At 50.9% G+C, this 21,775-nt stretch overlaps 9 protein-coding genes across 9 annotated transcripts; 3 read left to right on the plus strand and 6 right to left on the minus strand.

The window, feature by feature from the left end:
* Window positions 1–5,155: 5,155 nt before the first annotated feature.
* Window positions 5,156–7,104, minus strand: NECHADRAFT_94976 (uncharacterized protein; the record flags this gene model as incomplete). Its single annotated transcript, XM_003049326.1, has 4 exons — window positions 5,156–5,750; window positions 5,800–6,596; window positions 6,652–6,995; window positions 7,044–7,104. The coding sequence occupies 4 exons, from the start codon at window positions 7,102–7,104 to the stop codon at window positions 5,156–5,158; spliced, it is 1,797 nt and encodes a 598-aa protein (XP_003049372.1).
* Window positions 7,105–8,089: 985 nt separating this feature from the next.
* NECHADRAFT_101094 (uncharacterized protein) lies at window positions 8,090–10,006 on the minus strand (the record flags this gene model as incomplete). The annotated part of the gene is made up of 5 exons (XM_003049327.1): window positions 8,090–8,243; window positions 8,294–8,601; window positions 8,648–8,904; window positions 8,966–9,062; window positions 9,123–10,006. The coding sequence occupies 5 exons, from the start codon at window positions 10,004–10,006 to the stop codon at window positions 8,194–8,196; spliced, it is 1,596 nt and encodes a 531-aa protein (XP_003049373.1). The 3' UTR covers window positions 8,090–8,193.
* A 436-nt stretch (window positions 10,007–10,442) lies between these two features.
* NECHADRAFT_82667 (uncharacterized protein) lies at window positions 10,443–11,390 on the minus strand (the record flags this gene model as incomplete). The annotated part of the gene is made up of 1 exon (XM_003049328.1): window positions 10,443–11,390. One exon carries the CDS (start codon window positions 11,388–11,390, stop codon window positions 10,443–10,445), a length of 948 nt encoding a protein of 315 aa, XP_003049374.1.
* Window positions 11,391–12,288: 898 nt separating this feature from the next.
* NECHADRAFT_94977 (uncharacterized protein) lies at window positions 12,289–13,195 on the plus strand (the record flags this gene model as incomplete). Its single annotated transcript, XM_003049073.1, has 4 exons — window positions 12,289–12,325; window positions 12,380–12,914; window positions 12,965–13,064; window positions 13,124–13,195. 4 exons carry the CDS (start codon window positions 12,289–12,291, stop codon window positions 13,193–13,195), a joined length of 744 nt encoding a protein of 247 aa, XP_003049119.1.
* Window positions 13,196–13,813: 618 nt separating this feature from the next.
* On the plus strand, window positions 13,814–14,482 carry NECHADRAFT_82669 (uncharacterized protein; the record flags this gene model as incomplete). The annotated part of the gene is made up of 1 exon (XM_003049074.1): window positions 13,814–14,482. The coding sequence occupies one exon, from the start codon at window positions 13,814–13,816 to the stop codon at window positions 14,480–14,482; it is 669 nt and encodes a 222-aa protein (XP_003049120.1).
* Window positions 14,483–14,646: 164 nt separating this feature from the next.
* NECHADRAFT_45101 (uncharacterized protein) lies at window positions 14,647–16,344 on the minus strand (the record flags this gene model as incomplete). The annotated part of the gene is made up of 1 exon (XM_003049329.1): window positions 14,647–16,344. One exon carries the CDS (start codon window positions 16,342–16,344, stop codon window positions 14,647–14,649), a length of 1,698 nt encoding a protein of 565 aa, XP_003049375.1.
* Window positions 16,345–16,867: 523 nt separating this feature from the next.
* On the minus strand, window positions 16,868–18,427 carry NECHADRAFT_45222 (uncharacterized protein; the record flags this gene model as incomplete). The annotated part of the gene is made up of 1 exon (XM_003049330.1): window positions 16,868–18,427. One exon carries the CDS (start codon window positions 18,425–18,427, stop codon window positions 16,868–16,870), a length of 1,560 nt encoding a protein of 519 aa, XP_003049376.1.
* A 427-nt stretch (window positions 18,428–18,854) lies between these two features.
* On the plus strand, window positions 18,855–19,829 carry NECHADRAFT_45454 (uncharacterized protein; the record flags this gene model as incomplete). The annotated part of the gene is made up of 1 exon (XM_003049075.1): window positions 18,855–19,829. The coding sequence occupies one exon, from the start codon at window positions 18,855–18,857 to the stop codon at window positions 19,827–19,829; it is 975 nt and encodes a 324-aa protein (XP_003049121.1).
* A 360-nt stretch (window positions 19,830–20,189) lies between these two features.
* Window positions 20,190–21,002, minus strand: NECHADRAFT_94981 (uncharacterized protein; the record flags this gene model as incomplete). The annotated part of the gene is made up of 1 exon (XM_003049331.1): window positions 20,190–21,002. One exon carries the CDS (start codon window positions 21,000–21,002, stop codon window positions 20,190–20,192), a length of 813 nt encoding a protein of 270 aa, XP_003049377.1.
* Window positions 21,003–21,775: the final 773 nt, after the last annotated feature.

Genomic DNA, 21,775 nt, shown 5'->3' on the forward strand with positions numbered 1-21,775 from the left:
GGGGCTATTTTGTCCTAAATCTTGGCAGGAAGATCGTCCATCCCTGAATACCGCGGCAAGGATGAGAACCAGGAGATGTTGACATTCATTAATGTCCTTGGGTTGCTTTTTGGCTCGCTTCTAGCCGCCTCAGTGCCGGACTCAGCCGCTGCCTTTCTCTGCAAGCCTCCTGCGGCTGTGTTTTGTCAATGTGCAGCAGGCCGCTTGCTTATTGGGCGCTGTAACCACTCTGCCTTGGCTTTGCTCAGCGGCTGGTTCCAATGCCAAACTTCCCAGCCTGTTTCCTCGGACCTTAATTTCCCCGGGGAGAGCGGGAGGGGCACCGAGAATTCAAAGGAGCCAGGCCCTACAAGGTGTGCCTTCTTCCTACACCTGCCCTCCGTTGTACCAAGCTTCGGCGCCCAGCACTCATGGCCGACCCCCCAGTGTCAGAAGAACCGGCGCCTAGTGACGGCTTAGAACATATATTCAATAGTTACGTGGCGTGTCCACCGACCCGAAACCAGGCCGATTTCGAGATCAAGGTTGAAGGGGATGAATGGCCAAAGCCCAGTGAAGCCTTGTAAGCAACACGTTGATCAGACATCTATCTGCAGTCCCTGAGAAAATCAGCATTATTAGACAAGCCGAGCGGCTTAGGATCCCCCTCCGCTGCCGCCTCTGTGGTGTCCGAGATGTGCCCGCCCGGTTTGTCTTGTGTAGTGGCTGCGGCGTGGCTCACATGCCCGCACACCGGCAATGCCTCTTAGGCACACGGGAACATAAGCCTGAAGACGAAGAACCGCCGGTGTTCGGAGATCCATGCAAAGAGACAGACTTCCAACAATGGATCTTTATCTCGTGGCTCCTAGACTCCAAGTTTCTCGAAAAAGACAAGGCCACCCTGCACGTCAACGATCTGTGGTCGACCTGGCTCGGCGTCCCGGATGACCAGGACAAACCGCTCCCACAGTTGTGCATCTATCCGCGGCTGGAGAGGCTGGTCGAAAAAGCCCCAGAGAGGCCGCCATTTCAATACCCAAGTCTAATATCCTTTGTCGGCGACACAGGATCTGGCAAGAGTACACTGATCCGTGCCATTATCGAATCGCTGGCTCCTGGTCAGAACCACGACGTTCCTGTTCGAGGAGCAGCAGGAGATGATTTTCAATCGACAAACAGTGACCTGCACCTCTTCGCAGAACCCCGGACCCAGTCAAGTGAAGTTGCTCGCTTCTTTGTGGGTAAGATACCCAGTATTTCCATAATGTTACATACCTTGGCTCATTTCTTCAGACTGCGAAGGCTTCCATGGCACGGACAAGTCGGGCTCTCGAAATGCAATATCCGAGGCTCGTGAGGCTAGACAAAATTCCCAGGCGGCGCTTGATGGAGGCCTCCGCGAATATCCAGTGGACCCGTTCACTCAGCACGAAAATTCAGCAATGGATCACATAGACCTACAATGGGGCCAATTCGCTTCAGCAATGAATATGCCGGGGGAGTTGGTCGGAAGCAGCGGCGTCAAGTATCGTCTGATACAAGAAGTACCGTCGTCAATGCGGTGTACCCCAGGCTGCTCTATGCCTTTTCAGATGTCGTCTGTTTCGTCACCAATAACTCAAGGTAGGACACTGCCGTATCTACTGGTGTGAAACTGAGAATGCTAATTAGGAAATAGACAATCCTACAAGATCCTGGATCAGATGTTCCGCTGGGCCAAGGGCGGTCATGAGAGGACACTAAATCAGCGGGTCCGACCTGGGCTGATCATTGTACTCAACAAAATGTCCATGGATACTCATGACTCCATCCTGTCTACCGAAAGGGCAACTCGCCAGCTGCTGCAGAGTTGTGAAAACTCGACCCGCTTCCAAGAACTCCAGCAAAAATGGAGAGTTGGAGGAAAGCCCATTGGGACAGCGATGGAGTTGATTCGGTGCTACTATGACGACTTTAGGGTTATCTCGATCCCTCAATTGACTCGCAGCTCACCATCTACAGTGCAGAGCATTGCAGATAAGATCAAAACCTTGCATGGCGAGATTCTAGCCATGTCAGAGAAGATCCGCGAAAAACGCAAGTCATTGAACCTGAACCCTGAAACATCGTCCCTGAACGCCTACCTTCACCGATCTGCGGCGGCACTAGGTAGAGACTATGAGAACTCACTTGACTTTCACGAACTGTCCGCTGGAGATATATCGCCGCCCAGACGGTTCAGCGAGCACCTGGCTCAACTCATGGCCCGAGTGGTCAAGCTACGACACCTTGAAACCAGTCAGGCAGCTAAAGGAGAGAGCGAGCTGGTGTTTCAGATGATACCATACATTGCTGCCTGCATCGTGGCGCAAATCGACCACAAGGGCGGCAGAGGTGTGTGATCTTCATCCTTCATGCTCAGCATCACCCGAACCGGTCGCCAAGACCAACTAGTCTAACCGCTTCACTAGATCATGAACAGAGGCGCAAAGAAGCCCTCGTTGAAGAAGCCTGCCGGGGGCTAGAAAGCTTTTATAACCGCTCATGGCGATGTGAGGCTCTAGACTACCGCGGAGAGCGAAGATGCAAGAATTACTGGGAGAGTCACGCAAAAGGCCACCAGTTCGGCATCGCTGGCGACCAATTTCATCCGCCAGATCCACTTGATGAAGACCTGGTGGTTGGGGTGTACCGAAGTTCGTATAATCCAGTTGCCTTCATTGAAAACCTATGGGAAGAGCTTTCTAAGATCCAGGATCGAGCTCATTCCATTAAGAGGCTTGCATCTGTAGCTACGAGCTGTAAAGTTAGGGGTGCCACGATACAAAGAACTTGCCTGACTTGCCTATCAAACGCCCCTACAAATATGCTCCCATGTATGCCTCAGGAGCATGGGATCTGCGAGGACCGCATCAGGAGATACAGACCAAGAACTGGAGAGGCATCAGTGGTACGGATGAGTTATTGTCCCTTGGGGTGTCCCTTTTCCATAACCCCGTGTAGCATCCGTGTGAGGCCTCGAACTGCAGGAGCACGAATTCTGGCTCTCGATGGGTTTGTTTTCCAATATATTGAATTTTCCTGCTGGAGGTCGCTCACAGGTCTCTCACAGGGGCGGTGTACGAGGCATCGTCGAGTTGGTCATGTTGGCCGAGATCGAGAAGGCGGTCGGGTTTGGCATTCGTATTCAAGACCTATTCGATCTCGTTATTGGGACTAGTACTGGTGAGTTTCTCTTGATGATAATATTGAGGCCCTTAGGGAACTACAATAACCATCTAATAGGCGGGCTTGTGGCTTTGGGAGTCTTTGAGAAAGAGTGGTCTCTGAGTGAGGCCATAGATCGCTTCTGTAGCCTGGCAAAAGGGGCATTTTCCCTCCAGAAAGTCCTCGCTGTTCCAGGTCTATCTCTTCTTGTCGAGCCATTCCGCGTTTTTAAGCACAAGAGATCTGGGATCAACGAAGCTTTGAAGACCGCTGTTGGGGACGATTATCTTTTCGGCCAGGTCAAAGGGAGCAAAAGGTGGGGAGATCAAGCAAAGGTCGGTGTGGTGACTTGCCATGACGGGCGGAATCATCCGTGTCTGCTGGCAAATTACTCTCGAAACCCCATCGACAAGCTGAAGGACGGAAGAGAAGCGTGTAAGAACGCCCGGCGATGCGCTCGATCGGAGCACAAGCTAAGATACGTACAGATGAGTGGCTGCAACGGGCTGATGAGCAGGGTGACGACTTTCAGACCTGGGCGGCGTGAGTGCCGCCCCCCCTCCAGCCTTTGACCTTGACTAGAGGTTGGTAGCTGACCTGGAGTATAGAGCCCGCGCCACCTCCGCAACTCAGATGCTGTTCAAACCGTATATCCACGAAGCAACGCAAAGAACCTATGTTGATGGAGCTACTGTGAGCAACAATCCCGTGAGATTGGCCGCAGAGGAGGCAACTCGTATTTGGAAGTCGGACAGTCCACCAGACATCATCCTCTCTCTTGGGTCGGGCATATGGATCGATGAAAGACGTGAGTATGTCGATAAACCCCCCCTTCGGATTGAGAGGCTTCTCCCTATGGCCCGCAGTAAGAAGATCTAAACTAGTGTCGACATGGTATACGCAACTCTGGATTGTAATCGAGAGTGGACCGACTTCAGCGAACCTCTTGACGGCCGCTACAAACGGAACTGCCACCGTCTCAACGTCGGTCTTTACGAGAAGCCACCAGCCCTCGACGACATTGACGAACTTCAGAATCTCCGCCTGGTGAGTGAGATAGCATTCGCGGGAGGCGAGATGGGTCTACAGTCAGACTATGTCCAAGGCCGCCAACTTACGACCAAGGACCACCTCACCATGGTTGTTCAACGCCTCGTCGCGTCTCTTCTCTATTTGTCGATCAACCTCCCTCCAAAGATGCACGGAGGCATTCATTTTCTGCTATCTTGGGGTCTTCAAGATAACCCCTGTCATCATGGACCCATCGGGCTCTTGCGCCCAATTCGAGACACAAAACCAGTCGACGTAGTGGGCTCTTTGACAGAGCTAGAAAACGGCCTATTCCGCTCTCGACGCTGATGATAATGTGCCGAAACAGCAAGGGCGTCACGGCCTCGCAAAGGGCACGGTTTGTCAAGCGTAGGGAACACAGATTCTTGCGGAGTTTGGGCGCTTTAAGTTCATAACGACGCAGGGGAGCTTCATATGACTCATAATCATCAAAAGGCCGGTGTCGTATCCATGGGTCGTGGGCATACAGGAAAATCTGCGTCGAGTTTTAGTAATGAGCCCAAAGGAATTCTGGTTAGATTACTACTTTACCTGCCGGAGTACCTCGGGTGGTAGTCTAGTGAGCGCGGCCATTGTCAAGGTATCTTAGTGATTTCTTGAAAACGCGACAAGGGTGTCTGAAGAGGCGTGGAATTTGGACCAAAAAAGGTTAAATAGACGGGAATTGTCTTGAATACTTGGTGGATATGAGTTCGAATGGTGCATAACTCCCAAAGAAAAATACCGTCGTTAGCTATTAGAGCAATAAGATAAGGGCCGGCAACTCTCAGCATCACTTCTTACAACCACAATGACTCTGTCGAATCTAGGGAATCATGTATTAAGCCCGATGCCAAAAGTGGTAGAATGTAGCATTTGACCAAGGAAGGCTTATAATACTTGTCTAGAAATGCTATGTTACATGAACATATTACTCTCACGGCTTGAGTCCCAACTCGCTGATGATAATGTCTGCCGCCTTCTCACCAATCACCAAAGCAGCATTCTCCGTGTTGGCGCCCATGTTCTTTGGCGAGACGCTCATATCCGCAATTTTGAGTCCCTGAATGCCATGGACACTCAACTGTTCGCTGACAACGCCGAAACTCTCGCGAGGACCCATCTTTGCCGTGCCCAAAGAATGCCAGGGGCTGGCGACTTTGAAGCGGAGCCAGTCCTCGATAACCTTGTCGTCTTTTGTAGAGTACTTGATGTCTTGAACATCTTTGAGAGGAGCATCCGTCTCGATGCACGCCGCTGCAGACCCTTCAGGGAAGGGGGGGTGTCCCACAGCCAGCTCGCCACGGTACATGGCTGTGCGGCGCATAATTTCGCGCTGCTTCTTGTACGCCCAGAGCTGCTTCTTCAGGTCGATATCATCGGCATCAGTAAAAAAGCCAACGTTGAAGTCCAACGGGTCGTCGAGGTTGGGCCCAGTGATGTGCATATGTCCACGTGAATACGGGTAGGCCGTGATGTTGAGTACTGTTGCATACTGTCCTTCAGGGATGGTTGAATGGTCTCCGAGAAAGCTGTACTTGTTAGCTTAACCAAAGCAAAGAAGAGTCTGACAAGCCCTACTATGACATAAGACCCGTGATCATCAGAGGTCTGTCGAGGTTGTTCTTAAAGTCTCTGTCCCAAGTAGCGCGAAATTTCGGGCCAAGAGCATCAACATCCGCCTCACTTGGCCGAAGCTTGGATGCAACATCGATGCCGTTCCAACCCAGGAGCTTATCCTTCTTCGAAATGAGGCTAGGAACATCAGCTCGGCCACTGAGAATTCCGTCCAGTGTCTCATGCGGCTCAAGGCTCGTCCTGTACGGGTGGATGGTTGCATTGTGGTCCTGGTACTCACGGCCAACTCCTGGCAAGTCCAGCACAACTGGCACGCCTGCGCGCTTGAGTACCTCGGGATCACCAAGGCCAGATCTTTCGAGAACCAAGGGCGTTCCGAGGGCGCCGCATGACACGACTACCAAGCGACGCGCCTTGACGGTGAGTTTAGCGTTTGGAGTCTGAGTGGAGATATACTCAACCCCAACGGCTCGCTTCTGATCGTCGATCAAGACACGGACAACTTTGGACTCGACGAGAACGTGGAGGTTCGGATATTTGCCGCCCTCAAGCTTGGGATGGATATACGTGTGGGCCGTGTCTTGACGCTTGCCATCAGGAGACATGTACCGTAGCCAGGGGCTTATGCCATTGTTGGCATCCAGAGTTTGCAGGTCGGTGACTTTCGGCCAGCCAAGCTTCGCGGCAGCGCCAATGAAGTCTGCTGCTGACTTGGGGGGAGGGAAAGGGCCATCCGACACGTGGATTGGTCCGTCATGGCCGTGGTGACGACTCTCGCCGCTGCCATGATACGTTTCGAACTATCAAGATGAGGTTAGCCTCTAGTAATGTTTGTTATGAGTATTTGTCGATCACCTTGTTGAGATAAGGCCAGAGCTCTTCTGCCGACCAACCTTTGGCCCCCCAAGAGTCAAAGTCGGATCTCTGAGCACGGGTGTACATGAGAAAGTTGATTGACGAGCCTCCGCCCAAAGTACCACCAGAAGCCACGACAACCTCGCGACCGGCAAGTTGGTCAGCCTTTGTGCTCTTGTAAAAGAGGGTTGCCTTGCTGGTTGGCTTGAGGTGCGACAGGTAGAGAGCTGGGTAGACGACCTGGGGCACGTTGTGGTTGTTTTGGCCTCCCTCAATGACCAAAATGGACAAGCCGGGGTCAGCCTCGGCCAGTCTGGCCGCAACGATGCATCCTGCCGTTCCACCTGTTCCAAGTTGAGCAGCTATCTCAGTTGAGCCATGTTGTCACTTACCTCCGGCAACAATGATGTCAACCTCTTGGATCTCCTTTGGGATCTCAGTGTACAACCCCATGGTGTGTTTTTACTTTGGAGGCTCAACAAACAATATGGGGGGAAGGGGAGGAAGAAAAGAGAGGAGTGTTGACCCTGACATGTACGCTGGCCTTGATGTCTTGTACTTCAGTCCTAGACGAGCTAGCAAGCGGCTGCTCCCAACATACACTGCAAGAGGCCAATCCCAATCTCGCTGAGCTTACCGGCATCTCAACGAACCTGAGCGTGGCGCGACAAGTCAGCTTTGGCGCCCCTTTCGTGTCCAGTTGTGACGCGAGCTGATTCAGCCACCAGACGCCATCGCGTTCGAGGTTGCTACATGGCCAGCAAGGATTCCGACCTAAGAGAGATTACCGAATCATTCAGCCCTGTCAGTGCAGATCATTGCTTCTGTCACCCCTGAGTGCGGAGGGAATTCAGGCATGAGCCAACCAGGCTTCAAGATGATCCCGCTAGCTTCCGCAGGGAAGTGGAGAGTCAGACGTTGGTTCTACGACAAACCCCAGCCAATCAATTCCCATCAGGCTCTCGGAATTCCGAGCTTGGTCAATCTCTTGACTGTCACCCAGCGTTTCAGGGGTGAATTCATATCACGAAGCATCTCTTGTCAAGAGTATTCCTTTGTTGTAGAGGGCCCAAGGCAGCAAGGAATCTCTTATAAAAAGAAGAAGAAAACTCATGCTCTCCTTGAATTAGTCGTCACGTTGAATGCGCCTGCAATCCACTAGCCGGCTCTCGCTCACCCTAGAGCCACGACAGCACGAGGCAGCGAGGTTCACAAAGTGCCTCAGGTAAGCAAATCGTAAGAATTTGAATGCACTGAGAATGCTCCGGCGATGAGAAAGTACATTTATGGTGTGCCTAGGTTTTTAATTTAGTGAGAGAAAAGTTTTATGTAGTATGGGTATGACCGTGAGTCTTGCACATAGGTAGTCCCAAATCAACAAGACTTGTCGTGGTCTTGATGCGTTTAATAATTCACTCTGAGACGGGAGAAATAAAATGGCGAAACCCCAAATATATGAGTGTTTCTTTGCCTAAATACATATCTCGTTAAACCTCATCGAGGTGATAGTCGACTCATTGGTGATTGTCTCCACTAATTGATTCACAAAATACCCGTAAGCTCTCGAGCTTCGAGCAGACCAACGTAAGCATCTAACAACAATCAGCAATTAACGTAAATACTAGTCGATTTTATAACTTACCTGCCGCCTTCCATCGACCAGCCATAGCTCTTAGTCCTTCTTTGATCGTTTCGAACGCTTGCTGGTCCTCTTGTTGCCCCATCTCGCTGTACCTCCGGGCATACACAATACCGGAGCGATACATGGGCTCCAAACAGAAAGGAGATATTTCTTCAATACCACAGCGTCTTATTCCACTGACACTGTCGGCCAAGCGCAGCATGTGCGCTGCTATGTCGGCTTCGATGTTGATGCGGGTCAAGGGGTCGGATATTGCTCGATGTCTGGTGCTCGGGTACCGTGATTCATCGTGGAGGAGAAGTCTCGCGCTATAAGCCCTTAGTGGAAGGCCGCGAAAGGTTCCGGAGTTCTTACCTGAAGCAGATTGTGGTTGGGCTGCAAACCCCTATGCCCCGGAATCGACCCTCTTGAAACGATACGTTTGTTAGTGCAAGCAAGGTACTATCTAATATTCTTGCTTCGTTTTCCTGGAATCCTTCCATCGCCGAGTTATCATGAATGTTTTGGAAAACTCTTCCCAGTAGAACTGCTGCTTGCGCAGTAAGGCCGTAGCGGCCCATCGTTTCAGTGGGGGGCGAAGAAAGACGATGCATCGGACGTTCAACGTGACCCTATTACATGTCAGTCACCAGGTATTGATGCCGGGCAGATTTATTGAGACAATGAGCTTACGCCTTGTTCCCAAAGAGCGTCATCCATGGGAAGGATGCTGCCGCTACTTGGGTCTGGAAACAAACAAGCACGTTCCGCGCACCCAAGACTAATAAAACTATACCATCATTCAGAGCTTGGTCAACCTTGTTCCTTTTATAATGGAATAAACACTCACCGGTCAAGAATCACAGCAGCCCACCAGCTCCTTCGTTTTTCTTCAGCTTCAATAAAGCTCTGGTTCTCCTCGATAGCATCGAAACTCTCCACAGTCTTACTGAGTCCCAGGGCACTGCCATATCGGCTACAATTCCCCGTCGTCATGTATGCTGCAGGAAAAATGGCATGACCGAGCTCGTATATGGCGACCAGAACCATGACTTGGAAGATTTTGAAGTTGAGAACTCCGGACCTGTCGGCACGAAGCAAGGCAGCCTTGATAGACATGTAAGCAGCTGTTTGTGCTTCTTGGCCGTTAGGTGGGTTGGCTAGCAGTTTAACAGCTGCTACAAGAAGCGTATTTTCGGGCTTTGCTGGACTGAGAGGGTTTAAAACTCTCTCCATGAATAGCTTTTTTGACAAGAATGGTATCCACGGATGGATGTAGGTGAAGTATGAAGAGACGAATGCTTTGTCCTCGGCAACATTGCCGACGAAAGAAAGCAGATCAGGATTCAGAGAAAAACCCCGATCTGGTAGTTTGTTCGCAGACCGTTTGAAGAGAGCAGAGTCGAGAAAGAAAACAGCTGGAAATGGTTGTTCTAGCGCTTGATGGCTGTCGATTGACTGGTCAGGGAAGCCCAAGATACCAGACTCTGCATCCCCAACAGAACTGTTTCTTGAGTCATACGAACATGTTCGACCGTGTCTGCACTTTTGGTTAGAAACACTACTAAATGGCTCAAGTGTGCATACGCGCAGGGCCACTTCGTACCGCAAACACAGAGAGCACTGCGGCCTTTGCCGATCACACTTCTTCTTTAAACGCTGGCATTGAAGGCAAGAAGGTCGAAATCGCGTCTGGGGAGGCTCAGTTCGTTCACTCCCGCTTTCAGTACTCATGGCGACTCATGAATGTGCCTCAACTGCCATGCGCGTTTGAAGCGAGGGCGGGGTTTGTTTACGCGATATTTCGGCGCTTATCAGTGGTTCGATGACTCATCTGGGAAAAAGACAAATCACAATCGTAATACTCTCACCTCGATAGCGGGTTACATCCAACACAAGACTGCACCTATAAGTAGGTATCGTAGCTTTCGATCCCTGATCGTGTATGTAATATCTAATGGGAATTATATAAGCTGCTATTGTATCTTCAAACACAGGCTGTGAAGTAATCATAGAAGTGGCAAAAAAGCCTTTTTATTCCCTAAATAGATCTCAGGTAGAACACTTGAGGAGAAGAAAGGTAATGTTGGCCGAGTTAGATAGCTCGAGGACCAAGGAGAAACACCGCAAGACAGATCGAATGTAGCCCATTCCATGTTTCTACCATCGCCTACTGGTTGTAGGAACCATACTTCTGGAAAGCTGGAGCTTTGCCGGCGGAGAAAGGCGCAGTGGGCAGTTTGCCATCTAAGAACTCTCCGACAAGCTTGGTGAAGTAGCTAGCATACTGGAAAAGATGACCATGACCACTGCTAGGGAACATGACAAAGTTGGCGCGGGGCAACTGTCGAGCGAGGATGTACGAGTTTTGCGTTGGGACGATTAAGTCGTTGTCGCCGTTGGTGACGAGGGCATCCTTCTGGATGGTCTGGAGAAGGGCGTAAGGGATGGGATCAGCATCCCAGGTCAGGTATGCCTGAGTGAGCTTGACAAGGTCATCTCCGGTAGTGAATTGGGCAATTTCGGGCTCGCCATTCTTCCCAGCGACACCAGCTCGCGACTGGGTGCTCCGGTTGAACCATGCAATACCCTGTTCGCCGGTCGTGAACGAAGGAAAGAAGGCTTCGATGGTGGGTGGACCAGGGGTTGGGTTGAAGACAGTGGACTGAACCTCATTCATGGGCCGTTCCAGGTTAGGACCAAGACTAGGACCAGTGCCTGCGAGAACAAGTTTGCGCACGATGTCAGGAGCGTCGAGAGTAAGCTGCTGAGCAATGTAGCCACCCATGGAGAAGCCAAGAACATCGACCTCTTTAGCTTGAAGAGTCGGCAGGAGGACATTGAGGAAAGCGAGCAAGTTGATAGCAAAAGCCCGGATGCTAGGGGCAATGTTGCCGCCACTATGACCAAGCCCGGCATAGTCGTACGTGATGAGTTGACGACCGCTTGCAGTGAGGTTGTTGATGACTTGAGGATCCCAAGTGTCAATCGTTGATCGGACGTGATTGAGCATCAGGAGAGGTGGAGAGTCCTCGCTCGCATTGCCGATGATTCGGTATGCGTACTTGGTGCCCTCGGCCACTAAATAAAGTGTCTTGGCGGTCTCTTGAGTGGTCATTATGAAGATGGTGGCTCTTCTTGTTGTTTCTGAGTTGGGATAGGTGCTGATGAGGAGACTTGAATGTAGTTGCGAAAGCCTTCTTTATACTCCGACTTCATCTCTTCGCCCAATGTGAGATGTTCTTGCTCGGTCATGTTTGAGGCCTTTTCCTCTCATAATGAGACTTCTAGATGATACCCTGAGATGACAAAGATGGTGTTTTCAGGGATTTCCCACATTAGTGTGTGGCCATCTGCCTCTGGTGCTGACGGTGGCTTCGTCTCCAAGCCGGAAGAAGCTCCGATCTGACGGCGGGACGAGCGGCCTTGCCCCGCTTATCCCGTATATCCCGCCTATTCCGACTGCCCCGACAAGTCCGCCCTGGTCCGCTTGACTCCCCTGTCTTGTCCCGCTGCTAGCGGAGGCAAGATGTCCATCGTGACATCCAATCAAGAATGAAAATGTCGACTCTAGTGGGGACGCTGGCACGGTCGAGGATGGCATTAGACACGAACCGAGTGAGAGTTGCATGCCCAACGGACCTTGCTTATCGGAATGTCGGGAAGAATGGTTTCTTGGCTTGAAAAGATGCACCATGTCCCCATGAAACCTGAAATTAGCACCAGATCGTCAGGTCAACTTGAATGACACAGTGGTATTTCGCAGGGGTGCAACTGGCTGGCTGTACAGACCCGAGGCCGCTGAGTGTTGAAGTTTTGCCTCTTTTGTCATCATCTCCATCAAGTCCAGCCTGTTTTGGATGGTAGGCTTCACATGCCCTACGTGTCTACGAGGAATGTAAAGTATAAAGACCTGGAGTTTTGGGCTTAACTTGCCTGTCTTTAAACACAACGAACTTGACTCTCTACAATCATTCTTTGACATTTCACACCAAACAAGAGGCCAAAACACAACAATGGCTTACACCGTATTGATCACTGGAGCGAACCGAGGTACATAAAGACCTACAGAAGTTTGTCATCTTCTAACCTGTTCCGAACAACCAGGCATTGGTAGAGACTTATTGAAGCTCTATCTCAACCTTCCGCAAACCACTGCCATTGCGGCTGTGCGCAATCTTGCCCATCCTTCCGTCGATGAACTTCGCACTCTACCAGTTGCACCTGGGTCTCGTCTCATTGTAGTCAAGATCGACAGTGCTTCCCTGGAAGACCCCAAGAACGCAATCACAGTTCTGCGGGATCAGCATGATATCACTCATTTAGACACGGTCATCGCCAATGCAGGGATTGGCAAAGATTGGAGCCTTGTTGCTCAGACGAACATTAACGAGGTCGAAGAGCATTTCAAGGTCAACTCTGTTGGCCCCTTTGCTTTGTATCTTGCGACACGATCTTTGATCTTGGCTTCGGAGAACCCAAAGTTCGTCGTCTTGTCCACAGAGCTTGGAAGCATTGGACTTCAGGGTGAGAGGAAAATTCAGGATGTGGCTTACGGAATGTCCAAGGCGGCTGTCAACTTTTTCGTCGGAAAGCTTCACCATGAGGAGCCGAAGTTGACTGCATTTCCCATTCACCCAGGGTCAGTGAGCATAGCGGTGAAGCTTGGTATCGTACTAATGAGTCTCGCAGATGGGTCAAAACCAGCCTTGGAAACGCCATTGCAGAGACCCTCGGTATGAAGGAGGCTCCCATCACACAGGAGCAGAGTGCTGCTGGGATCTTTGAGCAGGTGAGAGCCGAGTCAATTTCCAAGATCGACGTCATCCAAGCTAATAGATATCATCCAAGGTTGAGAAGTCCACCAAGGCAGAGACGTCGGGCCGCTTCATCACTTTCGAAGGCAAGGATATCCCATGGTAGATAATATTCTTAGATTAGTCCCCTCGTTGGTGAATCTGAATTGAGATCCCGTGATACTTGAACCTGGCCTTTGTCTTCCTCTTAAAGCCGGCATTGTTCAGCTGTTGCGCGGCCGCGTTCTCGTGGCCCCATCCCATAAGTGTGACTACCTGCCAAGAGACGGCCGAGTTAGAGCTGACATTACTCTGCTGTATCATGTCATGAGGCTAATTTCGTGTTGACAGCTGTGCTCCTTGTTGCCGTGGCGGCTCTACGAGGGGCTATCTCACTGACTAACAACCGTAAAACGGCGACTTAACTCGCGGCTATTTTTACTGAGCCTGGCATTCAAACCATGCAAGAAACCATTGTGGTTTACCTGAGCTCTAGACCAGTCTACAATGGTATACGAGGTAAGCCGGAGTGCATGACAAAGTGTGGAGTTTTACAAATGGCACCATTGTCGCGAGATTAATAATCGCCAGCGATGCAAGTATATAAGTTGCCGTCTTGACCCGTAGGCCCCAGACGCTAACAACTTTACGGTTCTTTCATTCTTTGTCTTCAGTGAACTCCTTTCAAGCTTCTTTCCGCGCCCATTAGACCTTGAACCCATATCGGCCAAGCGTTGCCTGCACCATGGCGGCAGTCGACTACACCTTCTTTCATGTCTCAAAGACAACTTCAATTGAGGAGTCCGCGAGGCTGTACCGCGGTCTGCGTCTCAAAGCTCTCCAGACGTCCCCTGAGTCATTCTCGTCCACCTATGAGATTGAGTCTGCTTTTACTGAGGATGATTGGATCAAGAGGCTCCTTGAGGGGGACCGAGAAAACTTTGTCTGTGCTGCCACAAGTCGCGAAGCAGATTCTACTTCCTCTGTAGAGTGGGTTGGCCAGCTCACTATCCGGGGGCCGGTTAGTCGGGTGGATTATTCTCTCCCAGAAGCCTCTGGGCAACCCGCCCCGGGCTTGGATGAAGACGAAGAGCGCTGGCAGATGTTGAGTCTCTTCACTTTGGCTGAACACCGTGGCAAGGGTTTGGGCCAGAAGCTTTGTCAGGAGGCATTGAAACATCTCCAACACACACGACAATCACCAAACATCCTTGTCAGGCTGATGGTTAAGCCCCAAAACACTGTGACGGTGCACCTCTATGAGAAGCTTGGGTTTGCGACGGTTGGAAAGTGTACGCTTGCGGAGGCACTCGTGGCTAATGGGGACGGACACTTGCTTCCTGAAGACACCACGGACCCCAAGTACTCTACTCGCGCTGGCTTGATCATGACACTTCGGATTTCTCGTGTTTAAGGAAATCTGGAACAATAAATCCACCTAAAACTGATGCTAGGTATCTTTCAGGTCTCAATGACAGAGAAAAGGGGTTTCATCGATATTGATCTATTCCATGCAATATCTTCTAGGTCTAGATTTCTTGCCTGTGTTATCGTAGAACATGAAGACTTGATACACGTTCATAGCTCCGAAGGGCTGAAAAAAGACATGTATGGTTCGTTCAAGATCTGGTCCCAGTCTAGAGTCATGTCTAATAACCCAGGTGGCGTCTCCGTGTCTGTGAACCTGGCCTCCACGGCCTCTAGCGTCGAGGTTTGCTGTTTCTTCTTCTGAATGCTGGCTTTCAACAGGTGTCGTGCCGTATTTAGAGCTTCCCGTGTCAATCTCGTGTCCACAATACTGGCTATGGTCTCAAGGCCATCGAATGTGCCATCCAGATTAGAAGATGCGAGGGGGTTATCGAGGGCGAGGAGAACACAGGCATACTGAAACACGCTCCCCAGTGCGTTGAAGAAGAGATGCCCTTTTTGGACCTGCTGGCATGCTGCCTCGACAGCATTGTTCCCTGCCGTAATGATAAGCTGAATGACTTCATCGGTGACGGGGCTTTTTAGTTGACGCATGCGTCGATATAGGTAGAATGTGATGTCCGCCTTGGTTAAAATCAAGAACGGGTGACCCAATGGAGCTTCCTGAAGAGCTTTCATGCGCTCTAGCATTTCTTTTCCCAAGTCTTGAGGCTTGACTGCCAGACAAAATGTCGAGTTTGGTGATGGCAAGATCTCGGCCATCCGTACGTGCTGGTAGGCAAATGATCCGGGAACTGGAAAGATACTACCACATGAAACTCTAGGAAAAATAACAGCAGAGCGGCCATATTCGTAGGAAGTAATGATGTGAAACGACCAAGAACACCAGAAGATGCGTCTAAGTCTATCCGGTGTGAAACCTGACACCGAAGCACCTGCCATATTCGCAATCTTGGCAATATTCTCTTCTTCATGTAGACCTAGAGCTTCTGCCAGATGCATTGCCGTGCATGAAGCTATCCAAGAGTTGTTGGGTCTGGTAGTGAATCGTAGATATGCCGCGCGCAGAGACCAACCGACAACCAGTTGCACAGAGGCTCTGCGCGTTGCTGCTGGGTCCTCAAGAACTGTCTTGGCATAATGAACGATGTCGACCTCGCAGTCATGGCCATTGTTGAAAGAGAGAAAGGACCCAATTGCTGCAACACCGGCAGCCACGGCTGCGAAGACACCATCGCGGAGTTGGCCTTGGTAATAAAGACGGCACTGTTGGAGGAATATGCTCTGATCTAGGAGATCAAAGATGACACCAAAGACGGTGAAGAAGGTGTTAGAAAACGTCACCAACTCTGCTTGAGATATGAGCTCTGCCAGGTCCCCGCGTGGGATCGACTTTTCCTCGGGTCGAATGCCAAAGTTGTAGCCGAATGAATGCAAATTGGGAGGTTTCTCTGATTCCAAATGTAGCCCAAGAATATGAGGGAATGCAATCGCCGAGGATGCATTTACATAACGTGGCTGTCGCTCATCCAGCATGCCACCTTCGAACACTGGAGGAGATGTTTCTTGGCGAGAGGTGCTCGAGTTCATAGCTTCCGGGCTCTGGTTGCTTGAGGGGTTCAAGATGGGACTCTTTGATGCATTCGTAAGGGACTGCGAGACGAATGGAGCTAGAGGGCTGTCGTCGTGAGCATACTCGCAAGTGTAGCCATAGGTGGTGCACATTCCACAAGGTGAGTTGCCATCACATTTGCGTTTTCTTTGACGACAAGGAATGCACGCCTTTCTTATGCGTCGCCGTTTCAACGATGGCTCTGGAGCACCTTGCGGGCCATGGCTTAGGCTCATGGTGGAAGCCAAGATGCCTAGGTAGTCGATGTATCAAGTTGGGTAGGCGACAAAAGCATGCCTATCTTGGAAGAGTTTCGGCGTGACCTGAGACGCCGCGTTTTGTTTGCGTCCGGATCAATCTTGTCCCACCCCGCTTTGGCTTTAAATGCGGCGGCTAAGAGCTGTTAGTGCTTACACTTTTAAAAGGTGTGTGTCCTAACAGGGCGTAACATTTCATACATGCCATGAAGCCATTCAGGTTACAGGAAGAGCATCGTGGACCCGACCACAGCCAGCCTATCACCTCTGTGGGAGGAGATCTCGAACCTTTCTCGAACTCAAATTCAGTTGATTGTAGAACAACCTATCCCAGTCGTACATGAGCGTTGGAACAGTGGGATACCAGGTGTGTTGCTCAGCACGAGCAGAGCTATTTCGGCCCGCCCAGAGTTGTGTAGCTGCTTATTGTTGAAACCCAATTATCAATTTAATTACTCCCTTCTTCCTTCGCGTCTTTGAATAGCCTCTCCAACACTACAAATCATCTTGCGCCCCGTCTTCGACACCATTCTGCTAGGCAGTATCCGAGAGCAATCACAATACCAAGACCTGCCAGTCCAACGCCCACATACCACGCCCCCCGATAACCAAGGAGAATATCCTGACCTCCGCCATTAACATTGTACTCAACAGTACCCGCAAATCCCAGACCGATAGAGATGGAGTAATTAACGACGGTATTGACCAAAGAGGCAGCCAACCCCTGGTGCTGCTTGGGCATCGCCCTGCTTAAGATGATGGTTCCGGCTGGAAAAGACATGTCCATTCCCCAGGGAAGAATAATGAGGCCGACAAAGGTCTGGGCCCAGTAGGTCTGCTTAATAGGAAGAGTCGCGAAAAGAATACCGCCGACGGTGAAGCAGGTCATTGCGATAAGCATGACGGCTGAAGCAGGTATGCGACTGAGGAGAACACCCGTAGTTAGGGCAGCGCAAAGACCACTGATGGCGACGACAGTGAACTGAGCTGAAGTGAGAAGCGGAGTCTGTTGACGGAGAATCTCGAGGAAATTCCAGATGTAAAGGACAAAGATTCCGAAACTTGACCATCCTGCGGCAATACAGCCAAGAGCATATATCGAGTCCACTTTCAGGACACCGAAAGGGATGAGTGGGTGGCTTGCTTTGGTCTCAATGAAGTAGAAAAGACCAAAGAGTAATACACCGAGGATCAGAGTGATGTAAGTATAAGGAACAGTCCATCCAACGGTAGGGCCCTGGTTCCAGGCAAAATTGAATAGAACGAGCGCCACCACGCCAGTAATGGAACCTAGGACATCCACACGCATCCAGATACTTGATGATGAAGGCGCCCGGTTAAGAGAATGCTGGGAGGAGGGAATAATGAGGAAGCCGGCCAGGGCAAGTGAAAGACAAGCAGCGCACATGACCCAATAAGCCCAGGGCCACCAGACCCTCTGGCTTAGAAGGCTGCTGAATACTGCTCCCAAAACGAATCCGCCAGGTGCAGTGGCGCCAAACATGCTAAACACCATGTCCTGACGCCGACCCGGCTCGTAGGCATGGCTCAAGATGGCGATGGCGTTGGGGAGCATGAACGCGGGACCAATGCCTTGCATGGCTCTACAGAAGTCAAAAAGTATTGGACCGCTGTAGACGGAAAAGCCGGCAATAAGTGACCAGAGGCCATACCAAACGAAGCCGCCAACAAAGAAGCGCTTGTAGCCAAACACATCGCCCAAGCGGCCGGCAATAAGAATGAAGGTGCCGACGGTTAGGGAGTATGCGGCAGTAAACCAGCTGATCTGTCCGGGATTGTCTATGCCGAAAGAGTCTCCGATAATGTGCATCGGTACAACACTGAGAGCAAGGCCAGCTTGGGTCATGAGCTGGGCGGAACAGACGATGGCAATAAATGTTATCTCGCCGAGAAGTGAATGTGGTGGCTCAAAGTGTTCATCCGAGGTCTCAAAACGTTCATCCGTGGTCGAGTTTCTTGCCGATCCTTCAGTTCTGTTGTCGTTTTCGGAATGGGCCTTTTCGGGGTCCTCAGAGGGACGACCTTGATGTGGTTCAGACATTGTTAGAGGCTGTGAGACGGCTGCTGTGTGGGTAGAGGAACAGAAGTGGGAGGGCGGGAAAGATAGGACAACGGGAATTGTTGAAGTTATGTTGCCATCTCGTGTAGATTAAAGTGCGCCATGTCTTGTATTTATCAGATTCAAACCTTGTAAAACTCTGTGATAAATAATCCAATCGTGACGTCGTCTCATCGACTATCTCATTGCAATTGCCCCCGGCTGCTGCGGATCGGCGCGGAAATCGCGGGTGCGCGGATATTGCGGATCAATCAATATCTGGAACCCGCAATGACCCGATAACTTTGAGATATATGTTTCGGGGTTTTCTTCCATGGCAAGTTGAACTTATAGTCATCGTCAGTGCATAAATATTTAATCCTCCATCTCTTGACTCCCAACCGCCATGTCTTCATCACGTCCAACTCTCATGCGCTCCCTCCTCCTCACCAAACCCGAAGGTTCTCTCAAGCCGAGTCTTTCCTTCACCACCAAGCAGCCAGTTCCAGTGCCTCCTCCGGGACACTTGCTTGTCAAGGTCCACGCCTCTGCTATTCAACCCTCCGACAGCTTCAACGCCCTAGGCGGCTTTGGCTCAACCACGTTTCCACGAATTCCTGGGCGAGACTTTTCTGGCATCGTTGTCGCCTCTGGTGATGCTGAACCCTCTCCGCTTCTAAACTCTGCCGTTATCGGCACTTCGGGCTTCACTCACGCTTTTACGGAGGATGGATTTCACGCCGAATATGCTGTTGTGCCTACCGATGGTGTTGCGCCAAAGCCATCAGCCCTCACCCATACACAGGCAGCCACCATCGGAGTTCCCTTCACAACAGCAGCTCTCATGGTTAAGCGCTCAGATGCTGTGAAGGGGGATAAAGCACTTGTCTTGGGTGCTCGAGGTGCTGTTGGCAGTGCGGCTGCAATTATGCTGGAGGAGCTTGGCTGTCAGGTTATTCGAGCCGTTCGTGGACCTGGAGCCGATGTCGATACCAGCGCCGATCCCGAGTTGCTCGCGGTGCAAGATCTGACCAACAAGAAGGGTGTCAATGTCGTAATTGACACAGTTGGCGCCCCAGCTCTGACAGCGGCCGCCATCGACAGCGCCCTTGCTCACGGTGGCACACTGGTCTTTATCGCGGCGCCAAAAGGTGGAAGTCCGACGTTGACACTCAAGATGCGAGACTTTTACCGCGCTGAGAAGAGCCTCATTGGCATCAACTCGGTGGCACACAAGAGCAGTGTGATGGCTGGGCTGCTTCAAAGTCTTGAGCCCATCTTTCAGAATGGCAAGTGGGAGCAAGCTGACGATGGTAGATGGAAAGAGGTCACGTTGGAAGATGCAGAGAAGGTATATCTAGACCATGCACCAGGCGAAAAGTTTGTCATCAAGATACAGGACTAGGATGAGTTGGAGGGAAACTCGTTCGCTAGTGCCGATACGTATTTAGGGTTCAGAGAAGCTATCTACTATTAACTAGCAAGCGGGGCGAGATAGAAGTCGGTGTTTAAGTTATGAAATGTTTTCTGAGGTGAAGGAGAGACAGCTAGGGACAGACATGGGAGGTTATGCATCAATCTAAAAAGTTGGACAATGATGAGAGCCATGGAATCGTCGTTGATGTGGAAGAAAGTATCTTAACTCTGGGTGCAAACAACTGACACTACTAAAGACGTCAAAACGACGGTAGACACTTTACTTTAACATCCCTTGTCTTGATACTTGTAGTCTATTTTTTTTATCGTCTAGTCATAGATTTATGCTTCATCCCTGTATCTTCTTGGTCCCGTCTATGATGGACTGCGCAAACGTGCCTCTCACCGCGGCCTTCTCAACCGTCAACAGCGCTGTGATAGTGCCCCCCTTCGGTGACGAGACATTCTCCCTATACTCTGCCGGTGTGCACTCGCCTTGTCGTAGCATCTCGGCCAGCCCTAGCATGCTCTGTGCTGCCATCTCCAAAGCTTCAGGCCTTCGCAAACCCTCCATGACGCACCCATCTAGAAGTCCATCCAAGCCGACAGTTAGAATAGCCATTGATGACCCGACCAGCAGTGAGCCAATGTCGAACAGCTCAGAAGCCAACACTTTGACGCTGCCAATCTGCTCAAAGATCCAGCGCAAGGTGTCGCTCAGCTCATCGGGGAGGGAGGGGTTATGCTCGACAATGGTCATTGACTTGCGAATTCGCGCTGCGACGTTGGGCATTGCGCGGACAACATAGGGACTTGAGCCTGCGCCATTGTTTTTGCCGATATAGCGTTCCAGAACTTGAGGTGTCTTCCCTGCTAGAAAACTGATCAAGAACTTTCCAGAAAGCGCCTCTTGCACGCCTTCGGCACTCAGGATGTCTTGTGCCATGTGTGGCTTACAGCCGAGAAGGATGATATCGGCCTCTTTCATGGCCCAAACAGTGTTTCCATGGCTTAGCTCAATCCGTGATTCTTCGTCCTTAAATTGAGACCGGAGACGATCTATAGACTCGGCCGTCTTGGTGACGACGATGAATCGCGAAATCCGGGGATGCGGGTCTGACCGAGTGGCGTCTAACAAACCGCTCAAGATGGCAGAGCCCATGTTGCCTGCATTATGGTTTCAGTTTCCTCGTTATATCTCGTCTACAAGTACCATGACTTACCGCAGCCAACAATGGCTAGGGTTTGGTTGGAGGCCATGGCTCTTGACAAGATAGAGCGAGCTGACAGTGGGGGAAGAACTCTGACTTGGTGCTACCGTATCTTTCGGCAACTTGATTCAATGACCACACCTTTCAGTCGGCTATTCTTGACTCACCAGCCTCTCGGTTCGTGCTCCGATCTCGCCGATAAAGATGGTCAAGTGTGGTCGTGCTTCCATGCGGGGTGTGGCAGCTAGCAGTCCTCTTTATCAACCCCGATCCCGGAAATTCGGCCGATTAAGCCAATAGAAAGCCACCAATTCATGTTTCCAGAATGCGGGGACTTTGACCAGAGAAACGCCCCTATGTGGAGTGACGACGCTTATCATCGGACCCTTGCATTCAGGTTGCAAGGAGTTCCATCCCATTATACCAAGTTCAGCTGTTTATCATTGGAACCGCGTTGATTCGTTAATCAATCCCGTGTTGAGAGATTGTTGACTCAATCTCATAAACTTGAGCTTCGCTGCTGCATCACAGGTTCAACCGGCAGCCTCTGGCTTTACCTGGGTCTAGTCACTCAACCTCCAAATCAGGATGCCTCCTCGCAAGACATTCACAGGATGTTGGACATGTCGGTCCCGTCGGTTGAAATGCGATGAGACGAAGCCAGAGTGCATTCAGTGTCAGTTGAAGGGCATTTCTTGCGGAGGCTACCATACCAGGCTTCAGT

This window comes from Fusarium vanettenii (genome assembly GCF_000151355.1).
Source record: "Fusarium vanettenii 77-13-4 chromosome 7 genomic scaffold NECHAsca_9_chr7_10_0, whole genome shotgun sequence".
Lineage (NCBI taxonomy): Eukaryota > Fungi > Ascomycota > Sordariomycetes > Hypocreales > Nectriaceae > Fusarium > Fusarium vanettenii.